The sequence below is a fragment of the Eptatretus burgeri genome, chromosome 4, assembly GCF_056783735.1.
Source record: "Eptatretus burgeri isolate ZD-2024b chromosome 4, Ebu_testis_v1, whole genome shotgun sequence".
Lineage (NCBI taxonomy): Eukaryota > Metazoa > Chordata > Myxini > Myxiniformes > Myxinidae > Eptatretus > Eptatretus burgeri.
Window position 1 is genome coordinate 60,695,211 of NC_140964.1, and position 20,596 is coordinate 60,715,806.

General features: G+C 42.0%; 2 protein-coding genes across 2 annotated transcripts; one reads left to right on the top strand and one right to left on the bottom strand.

Moving 5' to 3' along the window:
- Positions 1-216: 216 nt before the first annotated feature.
- Positions 217-5,321, bottom strand: LOC147028166 (thread biopolymer filament subunit gamma-like). Its single transcript, XM_085878301.1, has 8 exons — positions 4,529-5,321; positions 4,353-4,413; positions 4,156-4,251; positions 3,895-4,071; positions 3,668-3,793; positions 3,309-3,529; positions 1,155-1,515; positions 217-457 (listed from the first exon to the last, which is right to left on the bottom strand). Exons 1-7 carry the CDS (start codon positions 5,269-5,271, stop codon positions 1,158-1,160), a joined length of 1,782 nt encoding a protein of 593 aa, XP_085734427.1. The 5' UTR covers positions 5,272-5,321; the 3' UTR covers positions 217-457; positions 1,155-1,157.
- Positions 5,322-12,643: 7,322 nt separating this feature from the next.
- LOC147028167 (thread biopolymer filament subunit gamma-like) lies at positions 12,644-15,349 on the top strand. Its single transcript, XM_085878302.1, has 8 exons — positions 12,644-12,773; positions 12,894-12,954; positions 13,064-13,159; positions 13,251-13,427; positions 13,530-13,655; positions 13,796-14,016; positions 14,160-14,574; positions 15,203-15,349. Exons 4-7 carry the CDS (start codon positions 13,422-13,424, stop codon positions 14,569-14,571), a joined length of 765 nt encoding a protein of 254 aa, XP_085734428.1. The 5' UTR covers positions 12,644-12,773; positions 12,894-12,954; positions 13,064-13,159; positions 13,251-13,421; the 3' UTR covers positions 14,572-14,574; positions 15,203-15,349.
- The last annotated feature ends 5,247 nt before the right edge of the window (positions 15,350-20,596 follow it).

The window sequence follows — 20,596 nt, forward strand, 5'->3', positions numbered from 1 at the left end:
ACGTTGAGTCGTTGACCCCCTCACCCATCCCAAACTTCCGACATGGAGGTTTCCAGTGCTTCCTCCTCTCCTATCCTCTCTGTTTTCCTGTTTATTCATTCCCTTCATTATTGTGTCCACCTGCTGCCCCACTGCCATCATGTGAGTTTATTCCCTCTGTCATTTTCCTCCACCATGAGCTTCAATCTTGGGGGAAGTAAAAGAAGACATAAAATGTTCAGCATTGATGTGGTTTTTTATTGAATTATTTTGCCTCCAGAACATCACAAGCAAATGAATTGAGCTCACACAACTCTTTGGAAGTTGTGCATTTTAAATTATATTTGTGTTTTACTCTTGCGGTTATGAATATTGAAAAAGCAACTGGAATGTAAATCTCTTGTGGGTTTTATCTTCTTGCGGATGTTTTGACATGAAGAGTTTCTTCCAAAATTTTCAACTTTATCTCAGAGCAGTGCTGGAAAGGAAAAGAGAAAATAACATTCGACTTCCTGTACATCACATGATGGACCAAATGTAAGTTTTTGTAAATGTAATTTCTGATATTTCTCAATGACAACAAATACTTCAACAAACGTTCTTTTCAAATTGTCTAATTATCGATTCTACTGTCTGCAATGATGGATTCTGTTAAACATATCCACAAGACATCTGATACAAAATGGATATGAAATGCCACAAAGGTTCCGGATGACACCTTATTTGGACAAATATCATGGTACACAGACCCAGTGACCTGTCAAAATCCCATTTGTTTTTACAGTAATAATACATTCCAAACAAACTCCTGAGATTTTTCAGTTCATAGTTTTGTTTCACTTCGTTAATGACATTACAGACACTTTGAGGTGTAAGGGGGAAAAACAACCACCCACAGAAATCAACTGCAGAGCTGCAAGTTATTAATAAAGTCTGATGTCTGTTAACTTTGAGAGTAAATATGAAGCAATGTTTTTTCATCTAACATTCACACATTGACTTGTGCAAACCGCTATTGGACCGAGCTGTTTTTCATTAATCTTCATCTTCAATATTCAGTCTTATTGCCAGGATTAATTGATAATCCATTTTCACTTAATCAGGACAAGGAGACAACAGAATAATCTGTGGGAGTGATGCTTAAACTGATAATATGTCTGGAGAAACTTCAATACCGTTTATTGTTGAAGGACGATGGTGGTGTCGTGTCCGCTTGCTCCGTAACCACCACTGGAAGATCCACTGGCACTCATCATGGAGCTGCTTCTCTTCATGGAGCTGCTGCTGTACATGGCCTGTCCCCCCATCAAGGCACTTCCACCAGAGGAACCACCTTCCATCACTGTATTCGTTCCACCACTAAAACCACCTCCTGCAATGTAGCTTCCTCCTCCACCTGTGCTGTAGCCTCCAGAAATGGCACCACGTGTTGCTGAACTGGCACCATAGCCCCCACCAATTGAGGAAGCACTACGAACAGTTCCACTTCTGACAACAGTAGCCTGAGCAAAGTCATCAGCTATGGCTGTCCTGACCCTGAAAGGAACATCAAAACCCACAGTCAGCTGCAAATCAATCAATAGAAGAAGAAAGTTCGAATTTAACAAGGCAAACACGAAAATATAATTTTTTTGTAAAATAAACAAAAAAAACTGCAGAAAAAGTTGTTTGTTTTTAGTCAGCTCAGGTCACGAGATCTGCTACTGGTGCTGAGTAATCCAGTAATCCACTACTCACAGACACACTCTCATGTGCAGCCTTTGGCTGCTGGTTGCATCATTGGTTTGGGATGTGGCTACAGCCCACGACTGTTAACTTTGCCCACCTCGGAAGGATGACTGCCTGTTCAATCACCGTAATCCAGGATTACCTCCTTTCAGAGTTGAGTTGATGCTGTCTAAACCATCTCCCCCACTAGTTTTCATTGGGAAACTGGACACCCTGGTGGAACTTAGAACAAGATCCATGAAAGAGCATATGTGCTCACTTAGGGTCATTGTACATCCAGCAAACTCACCCATGATTGCTACTTGTGGACAGATTAAGTTCCCAGCCCAGTAAAGCAGTTAGTCTAGAAGATGAATCTCTGAAATAAAAATCTCCCTTCCAATGCATACAAGGCCATTGTGGAGGGAAAGGCCTGTGCCAGCATGATGAGAATTCCAAAAAGAAAATTGCTCTCAGTCCCCAGCAGTTCTGAAGTCCTGAACCAAGGACTTAAGGACTCAGAATTTCATTCTCCTGCATAGATACCGACAGCACCACACACCTTGATATAGTGGATCCATGACTCCCCAGGCCAAACCCAGACGTCTGTTGACCTCTGGCTCACAACCAGCACAGACATGAATATCCATCCATCCATTGGGACCAGACTGTGCAGAGTGTTGGTGCTGCCTCAGCAGTCTCCTTGGCTATTGGGCACAATCCTGGATGGGTCACCACTCTGACACAGTATACCAGCATACCGGTACTCATTTTGTCAACCTCAGAAGATGACAGGCAGAGTTAACCCCACCTAGTATTAATTCAACAGCTGAGTGGGATTTGAACTTGGGATGCTCAGATCCCAAGCCCACCACCCTAACCATTAAGCCAACACCAGGCAAAAGTGGTAATGAACCCCCTTTTACCTCATGGGGAAATCATAACAAATGGAAACCAAATGGAGTGAGAAGAAGAATACATGGATGTGGGGCAAAGCTTTAGCCTCAAGGAAAATATAATCAAGAACAAGAAATGAAGCAAAGAATCAAACTTGGATGGTGAAATAATGGAAAAGTCAGTAACATCGTGAGAGGTCGCTTTCCAATATGTTTGAAAAGGAAAGTTTTCAATCAGCATGTTATTTCAACTATCATCTATGGGGTGGAGACTCAACAAAAAACAACAAAAACAAAAACAAAAATGTTTGTTAACAACAAAAATGGAGAAAAACTCAACAGTAGCACAACACAATGTGGAACGAAATATGTCAGGTATTCCATACAAAGCTCGGCAAATCAATGGGTCAGACAACAAACCAAAACTCAGGAAATGGATATGGGCAGGACACATTATCAGAAGGTCAGATAACAGGTGGAGAACAATATTAACAACATGGATGCCTATGGATGGCAACAGGAACAGAGGAAGGCATGACCAAGATAAAGGGATGAAATAAACAAATATAAGGGAAGAGTCAATTGCAGCAACAAAGAACGAGACAGAGAAACATGGTATCAACATTCTGAGGCTTTTGTCCAGCAGTGGACTGAAAATAGCTGATTATGATGATGATGATACATGATTAGGGTTCCTGTGATCTGAATACACCACAAATAACATACATCAACTCTTGTCCCTCGAGGAGCTTCTTGTAGGTTGCAATTTCAGCATCCAGAGCCGTCTTCACATCCAGCAACTGTTGATAAGTAACCAGCTGCCTCTGCAGGTCCACCTGGTTTCCCTCGATCTCCTGTTCATATCTGGTGTAGGTGTTCTGGAACTGGACGAGATCAATGCTCTCCCTGTTCTGTAAATCTGTCAGTCTGTCTCCCAGGGTTTGGTACTGGTGTGGGGATAGAAGTACATCAGGAAAAAATATAAATAAATGGTTATACTCAATATTTTTCGGAAAGATTCTCTGCTCCAAGCCTCGATGTAAAGTACACAATTGTACAATAGGATTCATGATGAGAGTCCTCACCGTGGTAAGAAGCCTCTGGTACTCCACATTCAGAGGCTGCAGCTCTTTTTCCAAAGTATTAATCTCATTGTCCAGAACAGTAATCTGCTCAGTTGTCTGGGTGGAGATTCCTTGGATCTGATCAATCTGCACATGAGATACAGGTCAGGCAATTAGTCCATCGGGGGATAATGCCAGGATATTGAGAGGAACTGGGATTCGTAATGGCCTCAATTAGAGGAACCTACTTGCATCTTGCAATATGTCTCAGCCTCTTGGACGTTCTTGGTGACCACCTGCTGGTATTCCTCACGCATCACATTGAGGGCCTCGGTAAGGTTGACAGACTTCACGTTATCCAATTCAATCACTGATGTTTGTGCTGGTCCAAGTCTGCCAAACTGCTGCTTCAGTGTGTTCAGTTCCTGCACAAGAAAAGAGAATATAAATTATTTAGTTATTGTGAACAACCTTTTGATATTTTGTGAAATTAATGAATCGGAACCAACCTCCATTTGTGTTTTCTTCTGGAATGTCAGCTCCTCAGTCAAAAACTTAAACTTTGATTCCAGGTCAACACGCATGTCGTTTGCTGCTTCAAGGTCCTACAAACGAAGACAAGAAACATTGGCTTATGTTCAAAATTTACATCTTTAGAAAACAAATATATTAATTGTTGAACAGCTGATCTTGTGCTCATACAAACCCTCTTCATGTTTCCAATGTCAGTTTCAAGTTGCATTCTCACACCAAGTTCAAACTCGTACCTACAAAAAGCAACATTGAAATGATCACAATAATCATGAAAGTTAAAATAACCATTCCAAGTTTTGTACAAGTCTTAAAAACAACAACCCATATGTCTGCATTCAAAAGTCTTACTTGGACTTGATCTCATCGGCTGTGGCTCTCAGATGGTCCACGTCGATCTCCAGACGTACACGTTCCAGCGTCAGGTTGGAAACCTCTGTCAGCATTTCGGTGACTTGTGTCTCCACATTCTCCAGATTGACGGATGCGTCAGGAGAGAAGGGTACTCCTCCAGTCAGGTTCTTCAGTTCTTCCTCCAGTGTCTCATTCTCAATTGTAAGCTGCCTTACTTTATCTACATAGCTGGCCAAGCGCTGGTTCAATGTGCCCAAGATGTTCTTCACCTCATCCCTGCTCACCAGTGAAGGAACCATTCCACCTGCAGGACCCAGCGTTCCAACCACTCCAGACATACCTGCTGAGGTGATGGCACGGCCTGCAGTAAATGCTGGGCTTGCCATGATCCCGGGGCTTACACCCCCCATAAACCCACCAGCACCACCTCCATAACCTAGCATTGCCACCCCACCTCTACCAATACTTCCGGCACCTCCTGCCATAGCTCCTCCAGAGGCAGACATCCCCACGGCACGGCTGGAAATGCCCATACCTCCAATCCCGCTGGAAATGCCCATACCTCCCATCCTTGCAGAGCCCACGCTGTAGCTTCCTCCCCCCATTGACAGTCCCATTGCGCCCATTCCAAGCCCCATTGCACGACTGCTGCTGGAGCCTCCATAGCCACTGGAGCCGATCATTGCACTGGATCCACCGGTGCGGACGGAGCGGTAGCTGACGGCTGAGTGAGAGGCCATTGTTGTTTCTTGTTCCACCAGCTTATCCCAGGTATTGCTCGACTGCAGAACCCATGGAATGCCTGGTGCTTTTATAGGAGCTTCAGCCTTACTCAAATGCATGTGTTACAATAAATTACGCATGCTAGCCTCACCTCCATGCGATCATGTTTGTTGGAGTAAGACGCCTTGGATGAGCACAATTCTGTCATTCCTTGGCTGAGAAACATTCACACCTTACCCCCCAATACAATTTGCCTCTTAGTTACACTGCCATGACTTTGGAGAGGAGATTTACCGGATTTGCAAAAGAAGCAAGAGTAAGAGAATGGAAATTGAAAGTTAAAATGCACTCTAATTACAAATCTTAACAGCCATTGCCTTTTTCATGGTAAAATTAAGTTGAGTGTATTAAATTATTTACTTTCATCAAATACTTTTCATAGACGAAGTCATCATTGTCTGTCTGTCTGTCCCATAACTTCTTCACAATTTGAGCTTTTGACATCAAATTTTCAATAAAGCTTTATTATGAGAAAATGGAGAAGACAAATGAATTATTTGCTCAAATGGTCAAAGGTCAGCATCACATAAAATCGTGAATTTTCTTTTTGATGTGAAATTTTAAGAATTTTCATATTGTATCATTGAATTGGATCACCAATCCAAAGCTCGAAACCGATTGTATTTTTCTTTTTTTTGGATTAAAAAATCAAATGTCACGGTTACATAAAATCGTCAATTTTCATCTGATTGCTCTGACATTTGAGCAGGGTTTGCATAATGGGTCTCTGAAACATCTTGTTTTTTTTTTCAGGTTAACAGGTCAAGGTCTCCTAAAATGGTCACCGTTTTGGTATTTTTGTTTTTGCTGTTTTCATCATGGTTAGCATATATCGGAGAAGAAGTCTGAACACAAAGGGGATGCAGATTCGCTTTGCATTTTTAGATGCTTTCTAGTTACTTCCACCACCAAAGGTAAAGGAGGTTATGTTTTCACCCTTTTCTGTCTGTCTGTTTGTGACTTAGCAAAAAAAGATTTTTTTTTTGACAAGTATGTTGATCGCCTCCGTTTGTGTGTTTGTTTGCCAGTCCGCTCACCTCCAGCACAAACCGCTCAACCGACAGTTCTGAAATTTTTAGCGATTGATGACACCGACCATGTGACGGTCCCACATTTAAGTTTTTATTAATTCGGTCGACAAAAAAGGTGTACATAGGCTAATAGGCCAATTTGAGCCAAATTTTCTAAAATCCTCAAATTTCATCCAATTGACTTGAAATTGGAAGAACATTTGTATATCAGGTCAATGATTTCAACCACCAATTATTCTTGCTGTCAACATCGGCCAAAAGGTCAACATTGGCCGATTTAAAAAAAAAAATTGTCAATTTTCATTCTATTGACTTGAAATTTTAAGAGGAGTTGTATATTTGGTCATTGAATTCAAGCACCAATTATTTTTGAGGTTAAATTTGATTTATGGGTTTTGCAAGTATCATGCTCTGGATTTGGTCTTCTTGTTTGTTTGTCTGTTTGTTTGTTTGTTTGTGTGCAGGATATCTCAAAAAGTTGGAGACGGATTTGAACGAAACTTGGGGACAGGTTTGGTGTGTGGCAAGGACGAACTGATTAGATTTTGGAGAACATCCGGATCTGGATCTGGCTATTAGAATTTTTAAAGTAATCCTTCACCATTGAGAGATTGGGCCAAAAACGATATGTATCACGATATCTCAAAAAGTTAGTTATGGATTTGGATGAAACTTGTGGACATGTTGGGAGTGAGACATGGAAGAATTGATTCGATTTTGGTGAAGATCCGAATCCGGATCCTGATCTGATAAGTTGTTTTTTTAAGTGATTCTTCACCATTGAGAGATCGTGCAAAACCGTTATGTAGCACGATATCTCAAAAAGTTGCGGATGGATTCGGACGAAACTTAGTGGACAGGTTGGGTATGTGGCAAGGACGAATTGCTTCAATTTTGGTGAAGATCTAAATCTGGATCTGGATACAAGAATTATTAAATTTTTAAAGTGAATCTTCACCCTTGAGAGATAGGGCCAAAAACGATAAAGTACTGAAAAGCATGATACAGTATTAAAAAAATTGATTGTGCCCGATATGTTCTTGTCGATCAAGCATTACGTGGCGGAGGTATGCGCTCTACCGAGTGCCCTTCTCGTTATTTAATGAATACCGTGTAGGCAGAAGGAGTGGAACGCGGCTTTGGGAAAGTTTCAGATGTCACAGATTGCAAGTTCTTCCTCTACCCCAGATATTGCTTCGACATTGTTTTGTTAATGACCAAGCAGCTTGAAGGTTCATGAAATGCTCCGGACTATCCTAATGAACGAAGACATGGACGGATTGAAGGCTCAAAAGAATAGTAATGAGGTTACACCTTGAAAATTGATTTCCTTAAAACATTAGTTGCTGAGTTGGATCGCATCATAGAATCTCTAGAAATGTGAATGGAGCTCTCACGTCGATGGTAAATTAAGGATTAAATTGGAACCTTGAGAACTGATTTGAGTGAAATGAAAGATGAGCTTAAGGACGTGCTGCAAGAGAACTTTTCGTGAATGTTTTGAAAGTTGATGTTTGGAGGAAGTGATATGCATTTGAACTCCGATAAATACTTTTATCGATAATCTTGTTAAAAAAAACATTGTTTTCGATGTCGAGAGAAAGGATAATGTAAAATTGTGCACAAAATTGATTACAAGTATACAAAAATGTAAAAACAAACAGATTTGGCTGAAACATTCATTTAATGAGACGAAGTTATTTGAACAGAAACAATTTAAACAATGTTTGAGTGATTAATCTTTACCCTGCCTTGTCATTTTCCTCTGAATAAACAACATTAACCAAGCTGTATCTCATAGCCACCTTTTGTACCAGCCTGGGTTTGAACATGAGCCCAGCGAGAAAACTATCACCCGAGTGTCTCCCAAGGCTGGCTGATTCATCAGTGTGTGTGTGTGTGTGTGTGTGTGTGTGTGTGTGTGTGTGTGTGTGTGTGTGTGTGTGTGTGTGTGTGTGTGTGTGTGTGTGTGTGTGTGTGTGTGTGTGTGTGTGTGTGTGTGTGTGTGTGTGCCGTCCCTCGGATGGACCTTAAACTGGGTGTCCCGTCTGCTGGCATTAGTTGATGGGCGTTAAAGAGCTCACGATGCCCTTTGCGAATAGTGGGCGAGCTATTGCCGGCACCTTGAGCAAATTACAAATTCCTTCCTTAACCTACATGGCGCGTTGCATCAGTGGTACAACCACGCTCCCTGCAATGATGCAACTGGCAGCCGCAGGCTGCATGCAAAATATATTAATGACCTGATATACCATCATTTTGCTCAATTAAAACTTCTGAAATTTTGTGTCATAAATCTCGATAAAGCTACTTTTAGGCCAAGCAACATGTACTCTATTACAATTCATGAGTATACAATGTCACGTGATCTTATACTACAAACATAGGCAAAGCTTTGTTTCTCCAAAATCATTTACATGCCAGAGCATACATTGGGTGGTTTGCCATTGCCTTTGCAGTCGTAGTTTTGGTCGGAATTGGGCCAGGGTCCCAGTATATATTGGCCTATACTTTTCAAAAGCTTCCGTGGTGTGCTTAAAGACCCGGTCACACCTTGACGTTTTAGCCAGCGATGGCAACGTATTAAAATGTATGTAAAACGCTGGCTTACGTTGAACTTTTGATGTTTTTTTTTTAAGATTCGGACGTATTCATAGCGACTTGGTCTTATGTATAACGCATTGGTAACGGACACAAAACGTTTCGTTGTGTTATAGATAATTTATACCAACGAATGCTGAACCTGTTGTCGGCCTACACAACCGATGCCCAACGATAGTCTAACTTAGGCATAGCGCGTTGCACGCATCGCCGACGATGTCGTGACGTAGCCTATTAAAAGGCTGACGCACAACGATTCGAATCAGAACTGCCGTAGAAATGGAAGTGTCAACATCGCGGTCACACCTTGGCGATCCTGCCAGCGTTTGCCGACCTAAGAAAAATGTGTCTAAAACGTTGGGGCACATCAAATACGGTATGAATAAGTTTGGTATACGTGAGTAGAACGCTAAAGTACGCTATCTTACGTCGTAGTAAGTAGAGTACGTCAAGAAATTTTAAACATGTTCAAAATTTTACGACGTACTCGCCGTATGACACACGTTCCGCATGCGATGGGGATAAGTTGTACACACGATATGCGGACGCTTACACACGTCCACAAAGGCTACTTATAAGCTACTCATAAGTCGAAACACGTCGCGGTAATGTCTTTTTTACGCGAAACTTATTTCTAACTTATGTTTGACGTACTTTGAACCAATTCTTTACAAAGTCCCAACACACATCGACATATGTAGACGTATTCCAATGACGTCTTCCGGTCGACAAAAAAAAATAAATGAACGTGTTTCTGGCTTACAACTGCAATATAAAGACGTGTAACTAGCGGTTTTGGGAATTGGTATATAAAAATGCTGCTCATAAAAGGGGAACCCAACAGTGTTTTCGAGTCCTTTTTGAGTCGATGTCCATGTCAGCAGTAACAGTATCAGTATCAGTATCAGTATTAGTATTAGTAGTAGATTGTTCATGTTGGCAGTAGTAGGTGAGTGTAAGGGGGAGGGTGTGGGTTATGATGGATCGTCCTTGCGTCCGAGTGTCCACGGGTAGGAGACATCTTTTCACCATTGTTCGAAGTTCTTCGCGGCTAATTTTTATGGGGCTTTTTCAACAATGAGCTATAGCTTGTTTTTACGATTTAGGTCTATTCATAACGGGTTGGACAAATGCACAATGAACTAATAATGTGCATAGAGCGCTTTGATTACTTATAGATACGATATACCAACGAATAATTATCGTGAAGCTGGCGTTCACAAACTATGCCCAACGATAGCCTAACTTATCCATATCGTGCGGCAGTTTATCTTTGCCGGTGACGTAGGGTTTGCTATTCATAGGCTGCCACTCACGATTTAAATGGCTGCATCTCCACAATTGAAAGTAGATGCTTGCGCTCAACAATTGGATTTTTTTTACACTCAACGACTTTTAAACGGTACCACTCAGCTATTTTCATTGTTTACAATGAACGATTTAAATTGCTGTCACTCGCCTTTGTTTTTTGACGCTGGGGTTTGGAAATTTGAAGCGTTTCTTCTGAACGTGTTAAAACGCTCAAACTCGACTATTTTAAATAGACGCTGCCGATGGACAATTGGAATCATAGCCAAGCTAGACATCGAAGTGTGAACATCCTCGTCATGCCGAAGAAAAGTTTGAAGAATGCTGCAAATAAGTGGCGTGTCCTGGCCGTGGCCGTGGACGCTGACGCAAGGACGATCCATTATACCGACGTCTTTCAGCCTATGAGTAACTTAAAAGTAACGTCTGTCGACGTGTGGCAACGATCGCGTAACGTGACAACAACACGTTAATCATAGGTTAGAAATAAGTTTCGGGTACGCTAAACATTACCTCGGCGTGTCTCAACTTATGATTAACTTACAAGTAGCATGTGTTGACGTCTGTCAACGATCGCAGACCGTGCATACAACTTGTGGCCAGCGTAGCGGAACGTGTGAGTCATACGCCGGCATACGTCGTGAAATTTCAAGCATGCAAAAATTTGAGGACAACCAAAAAGTACAACGTTTAAAGCCAACGTACAACAACGTATGGCAGTGTTTTTCAGCGTGCTCTCAATGTAATCAAAACTTACCCATAACGTATTCAACGTGTGCCAGCGTTTTAGAAAAGAATTCAAAAATCGGCATACGTTGACTAAAACGTCAAGGTGTGACCGGGCCTTAACATCCACCAGCCAAGTAGTGGCTGGACAGCATAATCCCTGGTGCAACACACGGTGGGAAGAGCATCAAACCAACAGTTCGTAGTTAGATCGTATCATTTTGGGGATAAAACCTCTGACTATAAAGCTCAAAGACGATGATATACAAGCAAAAGTACCCGTCCCCTGTGACGGGAAAAGTTAAGTTAATTTATCATTATATATTATTTAATGAACTTAAAAAAGGTTAATTGTGTGGCACTCTTGTTTTCACCAGTGTGACCACTCCTCATTTTCATAAATGCCAAGGTGAGCCAATGAAAAAAGCCAAGAATTCACAAAGTTTCAGAAAAGCGATGTTAATAGAAAAGCGAAACGCCAAGAAAACCTATAGAAAACCAAGACCCCAAGGTGAACAAAGAATAGCCAAGATCTTGTGAAAAAAGCCAAGGAGTGGTCACACTGGTTTTCACTCAGAGTGAAATCTCTGAGCTACTTATACTGCCCACCGCAAAATGGTGGTGCAACATCAGGTGGTGGAGGTTTTGCAAAATAAAATTTGGCATCAACATTATTCATGCCTGCTCTCCCATCACTGGAAATGTGTATGTTGAGCTTTGCCTGCGTGTGCAGCATTTCAGTATACAAACACATACAAACACCACAGTTCGCAATCTAAACTAAATATATCAAAGTTCTGTGTATTTATTTCTCTGTCACACAGGAAGTGACCTCACAATCATGGAAGCGATGACACGTTCATCACGTGGGAGTTGTCACACTGGGTGAAAACATGAATGAACACGAGTGGGGGGCACCATTTGCCATAATGTTTCCAACTCAGGAAATGTGAATTTTTGCTGTCCAAAACTTTTATTACTCGAATCGGAAATATTTTTCATGAAAAGATGAGGCGAGTGGAAGAGCTAGCAAACTGAGCAGATCAGGACATCACAGACAAATACAGGACGCAAAACATGCGAGCATGGAGAAGGAAACTCCAAGGAGGAAAAACTGGAAAATTAGGAGGAATTTGGGTGGGATTAACGAGGGTAGAGAAGATCATGCTTTTGGATCGGGGATGATCTGAGATGGTGATGAACTGCTGTCTTCGAGATTTTAAGGGAACAATGAGATTGAAGATGATGTGAAAATTGATTCCACAGGTGGGAAAAAGGGGAAAAGATGAGTGGAGGTGAGCAATGATCCTGGATTTTGTTAATTTTACCAGAATAAGGTTGATGGTGGATCATGTGAGCCTTGCAGAAACTTGGGGGTTGGGTGTGGGGGGGGGGGGCAATCATGGAAAGAGCAAAAGAAGGTGCAAGACCAGAAAGGAGGCAGTGTAAGATAGAGAGACCACCGGTCTGTCTGTGTTGGTGAAGTGATAATTCCATCTACTCAGCTTCAGTGTGAGAGAATCCAATGATCTGGAAGGCCTTGATTTCTACAGCATCAGGCTGAGCAAGATGTGAGGCAAGGGAGCCAGCCCAGATGGGAGAGCAGTACTCCATCAAGCTGCAGATAAAGGCATTGTAGGTTGATAGGAGTTCAGGTGTGCCAAGAAAGGACTTTGAAAGGAGACACAAGTCACCGAAATGCTGACAGAGGTTTCCAATCTGACGCTGGAACGTGTACGTCTGGAGATCGACGTGGACCATCTGAGAGCCACCGCTGATGAGATAAAGTCGAAGTAAGTCAAAGTAAATGTGGACCCATTTGTGTTCTTGTGTTTTCACGTTGTGCAAAATGAGACTGTTATTCACTGTTTAAACTGTGTGAATATTGTGATCATTTCATTGTTTCTTTGTAGGTACGAGTTTGAGCTTGGTGTGAGAATGCAACTTGAAACTGACATTACAAACATGAAACGGGTTTGTCCAAATAAAATATAAGCTTTTTCAAATTATCTATTTGTTTTTGAAAGAGGTATGTGCTTTAAACAAATTACTATGTAGCAGGTGGCTGCATCTGTCTTTATAGGATCTTGAAGCAGCAAACGACATGTGTGTTGATCTGGAATCAAAGTTTAAGTTTTTCACTGAGGAGCTGACATTCCAGAAGAAAACACAAATGGAGGTAAATTGGTTCTGAATCATTAACTTGACAAAATAGCAGAGTATTCTTGATTGTTGACAATAAATAATTTCCTTTCTCTTTTCTTGTGCAGGAACTGAACACCCTGAAGCAGCAGTTTGGCAGACTTGGACCAGCACAGACATCAGTGATTGAATTGGATAATGTGAAGTCTGTCAACCTTACTGACGCCCTCAATGTGATGCGTGAGGAGTAACAGCAGGTGGTCACCAAGAACGTCCAAGAGGCTGAGACGTATTGCAAGATGCAAGTAGGTTTCTCTAAATGAGGCCATTACAAATCCCAGTTCCTCTCAATATCCTGGCATTATCCCCCGATGGACTAATTGCCTGTGCAGATATCTCATGTGCAGATTGATCAGATCCAAGGAATCTCAACCCAGACAACTGAGCAGATTGCTGTTCTGGACAAGGAGATTAATACTCTGGAAAAAGAGCTGCAGCCACTGAATGTGGAGTACCAGAGGCTTCTTACCATGGTGAGGACTCTTTAATCAGGTATTTTTTTGTATTATTGTGAACTTTGCATCTGGGCTTGGAGCAGAAAATCTTTCTGAATAAAATTGAGTGTCCCCATATTCTTTTCATTTTTCATGAGATACTTCCATCCCCACACCAGTACCAAACCCTGGGAGACAGACTGACAGATTTACAGAACAGGGAGAGCATTGATCTCGTCCAGTTCCAAAACACCTACACCAGATATGAACAGGAGATCGAGGGTAACCAGGTGGACCTGCAGAGGCAACTGGTGACTTATCAACAACTACTAGACGTGAAGACTGTCCTAGATGCTGAAATAGCGACATACAAGAAGCTCCTAGAGGGACAAGAGTTAATGTATGTTCTTCATAGTGTATTCGGATGACAGGAATCCGAATCTATTTCAGAAGGAAATTGCATTTTTATGCCTTTTAAAATTCTCATGTTTATCTGCTGTTGATTGATTTGCAGCTGACTGTGGGTTCGGATGTTTCTTTCAGGGTCAGGACAGCCATAGCTGATGACTTTGCTCAGGCTACTGTTGTCAGAAGTGGAACTGTTCGTAGTGCTTCCTCAATTGGTGGGGCCTATGGTGCCAGTTCAGCAACACGTGGTGCCATTTCTGGAAGCTATAGCACAGGTGGAGGAGCAGGCTACAGCACAGGTGGAGGAGCAGGCTACAGCACAGGTGGAGGAGCAAGTTACAGCACAGGTGTAGCAGGTGGTTACAGTGGTGGTACTAGTGCAGTGATGGAAGGTGGTTCCTCTGCTGGAAGTGTCATGATCGGGGGACAGAGCAAATGCATCAGCAGCTCCATGAAGAGAAGCAGCTCCACGATTAGTGCAAGTGGGTCTGCCAGTGGTGGTTACGGAACAAGCGGACACGACACCGCCATCATCCTTCAACAATAAACGGTACTGGGATTTTTCTCCGATCTATGATATTATGGGAAAAAGCATCCCTCCAAAGATAATTCCATTTTATAATTGTCCAAATAAAAATTAGATTCATCATTTCAATTTGAATGATATTGAGGATGAAGAATCCATGAAAAAGCACAGACCCTGTTGGGGTTTGATAAGTGCATGTGTGAGTGTTAGATCGTCAAACATTGCTCATTATGTACTCTTAAGGTATACATAGAGTCTGAAATATCAAAAAAATCAATGAAACAAAACTACTAAATTAAAACTCTTGGGAGTTTGTGTAGAATGCATGATTATCGAAAAAACAAATGCGATTTTGACAGTTCACTGGGTCTGTGTACTATGATATTTGTGCAAATATGGTGCCAACTGGAACCTTTGTGGCATTTCATATCCATTTAGTGTCAGATATCTTGAGGATATGTTTAGCAGAATCAATCAATGCAGACAGCAGACAGGAGACAGTGGACTCGATAGTTAGACAATTTGAAAAGAACGTTTGCTGAAGTATTTGTTGTCAATGAGATACATCAGAAATTGCATTTACAAAAAATTACATTTGGTCAATCATGTGATGTACAGAAAGTCAAATGTTGTTTTCTCTTTTCCTTTCCAGCACTGCTCTGAGATAAAGTTGAAAATCTTGGAAGAAACTCTTCATTTCAAAACATCCACAGGAAGATAAAACCCACAAGATTTACATTCCAGTTGCTTTTTCAATATTCATAACCGTAAGAGTAAAACAAATTTAATTTAATATGCACAACTTCCAAAGAGTCATATGAGCTCAAATGATTAAGTTGTGATGTTCTCGAGGCAAAATAATTCAATAAAAAAGATCACATCAATGCTGAATACATGTCTTTTTTTTCCCACCCCAATTGTGTTTTTTAAATTTACATACTCTCGGCTCGTGTATCGTGGAATAGATACGACACAGAACAAAATCAGGATACAACACAACAAAGGGAACAGCAGGAGAAAGATACCTCGGTGGTGTACATTGAAAGAAAAAAATAATTATAAATAAAGACACCTCGGTAGTGTATTCCTTCACATGTCCACTCAAGCTGTCCTGCAGGGCCAAAGGGGGGATTCCATTTTGTGAACCAAAGTAAAAATGCCTTGCTCTTTTTCCAATTAATTTTTGTTGAGCTCGCCAGGCTAAATAGTGCTGGCCAGGCCAGGTGCACGGTCGCATTAAATTGTATTCTCTCCCGATTACCTTCAATTCCTATTTTCCCCACTTTCCCAACGCCCCCATCCCTCCCAACTGAACTCTGTTTCTTGTCTTAAATTTAAAAGAAAAAAAAAAAGAAAAAAAAAAACCGACCTTCCTCCCTGCAAATCCACGAATCATGAAATCTCTTCCTCTTCATCTTCTTCATCTATATTCCGGCACACCATCGTTCTTCTATTTGAGCTGACCCACGATCTCCGTTGCTTTCACAATTTCTTCCGACAACCCTCCATTCCCGAAACTTATCCAATCCTCAAAAATTAATAATTTTCCTTGTATCCTCTCGATCTATACACCTCCTGTAACCACGTGTCTCTCTCCACCCCCCTTCCTGATACTTTTCATCGACCCAGCAGCTTCACACTGCATTTACAGTTCCAAATTTACCATACACCTCCACAAATTTACTTCAACCTTCCCTCTTCCGAATGTTACGCAATCCTTATTTAAATAAATAAAAAAATAAATTCACTTTTGACAATACACCTCCCACAGCCACGTGCTTCTCCCGTAACCAAGTGATCTGTTTCCACCTTCTGCGTTCACCGATCCAAAGTCACCAGTCACCTCACGATATTTTCTACAACCTGTCCTTGACCTCATCTGATGACAACTCTCTCAAAAAAAAGAAAAAATAACAATAATAATAATAATTATAGAAACGATCTCTTATAAGGCTTCATCTTCCTCACTCACACGTGTGGTTCTCATGACTCTCACAATTCGCAACTCTTCTATTTCAAGAGACTGCTCTCAATTCGACCTTTCATTCATACCTTGCCAAACAAATCCAACTGTTACAGCGTTTCTTCTCTCCATTCTCTGAATTCGCCTGAATTGCATCCCTCAAGAAACGTCTTTAATCGCATTTCTGACCGAAAAATAAAAACCCAGTTTGCTATGAATGTTTGCTTTTCATAAAACATTCTTTTTATTCCAACTTCAGTGCCAACTCACCCCTCTCACATCTCCCTCTCAAAGGAACCATCAAACTCTTCTCCCTCCAAGCACTTCAGCAAAAGACTTATGCGACTCATTGGGACTGACTCGATTGGTCAACTTCCCGACCCGGATCTCAACCAATGGTGCTCTATCTTTTCTGGGTCTGATTTTGACAAATTTGCGTGAAAATATCTGCTGTTCTTCTCTCGCTACAATCAGTTCTTCTGACCATGTGCTTGTCAAAGTGGACATCTCTCTGGCTGTTATCTGAGATCCAACTCTGCACCGTCGAGTCTGGCATTTCACTCAGGCCAACTGGCAGGGTCTCCAAGCAGTCATCAAACTTCTAGACTGGTCTCCCATCGCTACTTTCTCCAACATCAACTCATCCTGGGAATTCTTTCAAAGAAACTTGCTCTCCCTCATGCACAGATTTATCCCCTCTCGTCTTCAGTTGTCCTACCCTTCCTCCCGCCGATGGTTCATTGAAGCTTTTGGTGAGGCAGTTGTCCTGAAACAACTTCCCTTTGCCTCATGGAAAGCAAACCCAGCTGAGGGTAATCTCAGTTCCTTCCATCAAAGTCAGAACAAGTGTGTATCTACCCTCAGGAGAGCCAGAAAACATCTTTCAAAGCTCAAGTCTGAACTCTCAAACGTCTCTCCCTCCTCCAAATCCAGGAGCGGTCTCATCAAATCAGTTTCTGGTGTATGTTCCCTCCCCCCCCCCCCATCCAAACCTTACCTCAAATGGCCACACTGCTGACATCGCAAGTGAAAAGGCTGAATGCCTAAACTCGGTGTTTGCAACAAAATCTTCTGTCTGAATCCCTCTTGATCCAGTCGCACCCATCTGTCCCTGGATTCTCCACTTCTTCTGACAAAGTGGAGAGCTTTCTGTCAAACCTCGACTCAGATTCTGTAACCAGTCCAGACGACATCAGCCCAAGTGTCCAAAAAATCTGCTCCTCTGCTCTTGCTCACACTCTCTCTGTTATATTCACCCTCTCATTTACTCAAGGTCATCTACCATCTGCTTGGAAATCAGCAAACATTACTGCCCTGCATGAAAAGAGGTGCAAAAAGAGATCCCTGCAACTACAAACCAATCAGCCTTTCCCCAATCATCAGCACAGTTATGGAATGCATCATCGCTTCAGACATTAAATCCTTCATCTTCTCCAATGGCTTGATTTCAGACCAGGTCACTCCACCCTGGATATGCTGCTTCTGCTCTACCAACAATGTATGGAGGTACTCAAAGCCAGACATGAAATCAGAGCCATATCCCCAGACATATTGCGTGCTTCTGACACAGTCTGGCACCCCTGCCCAGCTCACCAAACTTTCTTCCTGTGGTATCCAAGGCCTTCTCCACTCATGGCTCTCAAACTTCCTCTCCTGTCGCAGTCAACGTGTGGCCCTAAATGGAGTTCTTTCATCCCTCCTTCCTATGCAGGCTGAAGTTCCTCAAGGTAGCGTTCTGGGCCCTGTTCTTTTTCTGGTTTTCATCAATGATCTCTCTGACTATCTGTAAAATAAATTTAATGTCAATTTTACTCCATGTAAAATCCTTTTTATATCTTTGCTGATGACTCCACCCTCTGCCGTACAATCTGTAATCCCTCAGACTGGTAAGCCCCAGCTTCTTCGCTCTATGCAGATCTGGGTAAAATAACAAACTGGTCTAACATGTGGAACATGTCTTTCAAGCCTGACGAATCTCACACTGTGAAAATGTCTCTCCAACCCCCCACCCCCCTCCACCCCAATCCAGTTTCTCAACAATCCTCTGGAAGATGTCCTTTCTTTCAAGCTTCTGGGTCTCACGATCTGCCATGATCTTTCCTGGGAAAGCCACATTTCCATCCTGGCCTCCAAAGCCAATCGGCGACTGGGAATCATACGTCGTGCAAAGTCCTTCCTTGGCCCACCTGATCTCCTGACCACATAGAAAGTTTTCGGCCACAGCGCTATGGAGTACTGCTCTCCCCTCTGGGCTGGTGCTCCTGCGACTCACCTTTCTTGGTTTCACGCAGTGCAAATCAAGGCATTTTGGATCATTGGTATCTCCCACGATGGGGCTGAGTCTTTGGGCCTCTCACTCTCTCACCACAGGCAGTTCGGTGGTCTTTCTATCTTCTACCATCTCCTCTTCGGTCTCGCCCGCCCTGCTCTGTCTGCGAATAATCCCCGCCATATTTCCGCAGGCGCTCAGGTCCGCCAACAGCCCCCTTCTAATAAAACTCCCAAAATGACGAATCACAGCTCACCTTCACTCTTTCATTCCTCTTTTTTCCGGCCTCTGGAATTAACTCCTCCCCTCTGTTCAATCCCATTCTTCCCTCCAGGCCTTCAAAACAGCTGTTCACCACCACCTCTTATCATCACCAATCCAAATCCTCGATCTTTTCTACCCCCGTTTATCCACCCCAAACCCACCTCCTTCAAATTCCCTGCTTTCCTTCCTGAAAGTTCCTGTAATGTCCATCTTGTATACCCCATGTTCCCCACCCCATCCCTCTCCCTTCACAGATCTCCTGAGGTCTCTGTTCCCCACTGTTTTGTCCTTCCCACTCCCACCCCTCTTGTCTCATGCCTCCCTTGCTGTGTGTTCGCTCTCATGCGAGCCTTGACAAGGTACACAAAGATAAATAAATAGGAGAAACATCAACAGCAGAGTGGAGGGACACATACATGGCAAGTTGGAAGTGATGAAAAACGGGTTGGTGGAAATCCAAACTGGTTTTTATTTTTTATTTTTAAACCAAATGTGATAAAAAAAAACGCAATTCGAGATGTTTTGAGTTAAACAAAATACACCATATCAGGGGTAATGGGATACGCACACACCTTCGGGGTTTTCTTCCCTTTGATGTTCGTATGTTGTTCATGGTGCTGGACTCAGCACGTCCTCTAACGACTACAATACAAGCTTTGAGCTTCACGAGTCTGGACGAACATATCGGTTAGCTACCACTCAAATATGATCTTTGTCAGTTGGCGTCTGTGACTTCTGAGTGGTGTTATAATGACCACATTAACAGCATAACGTAATTGAAAATATTTCAAACGTACAAAGTCAAATGCGGACGTTCACCATTACATGTGCAGATGCAAATTTCTCCAAAATTAGCATAATGGTTTTAAGTGTGATGTTAAAGGAAAATGAAGCCAATTAAGCTTGATTGATAATTAACTTGAAAAGTACCGTTTTTAGCATAGAGCACAATGTATTGTTATAACCCATTAATGGGAAATGGATTCGAACACAACATGATTATTACATCTCCGCGCACAAACATATATATATATATATATATATATATATATATATATATATATATATATATATATATATATATATATATATATATATATATATATATATACATACACACGCATATATATATATATATATATATATATACACACATATAGTCGCAGAAGAGCAGTTCTGACTCGTGTATGTGTATGTATGTATGTATGTATGTATGTATGTATGTATGTATGTATGTATGTATGTATGTATGTATGTATATATATATATATATACACACACACACACACATATAGCCTGGTGTTGGCGCAGTGGTAAGGGCAGCGGCTTGGGATCCAAAAGGTCCTGAGTTCAAGCCCCGTTGGGCCACTGAATTAATACACCAGGGGTTGACTCAGCCTGTCATCCTTCCAAGGTCGGCGAAATGAGTACCAGTGTAATGGGCTCGGTGTATACCCCGGTTTAAATAGGTGTACCATATCCCTGTGTCGTAAGAGGCGACCAGGGTTGCATCAGGAAGGGCATCTGGCGTAAAACATGTGCCAAATCAC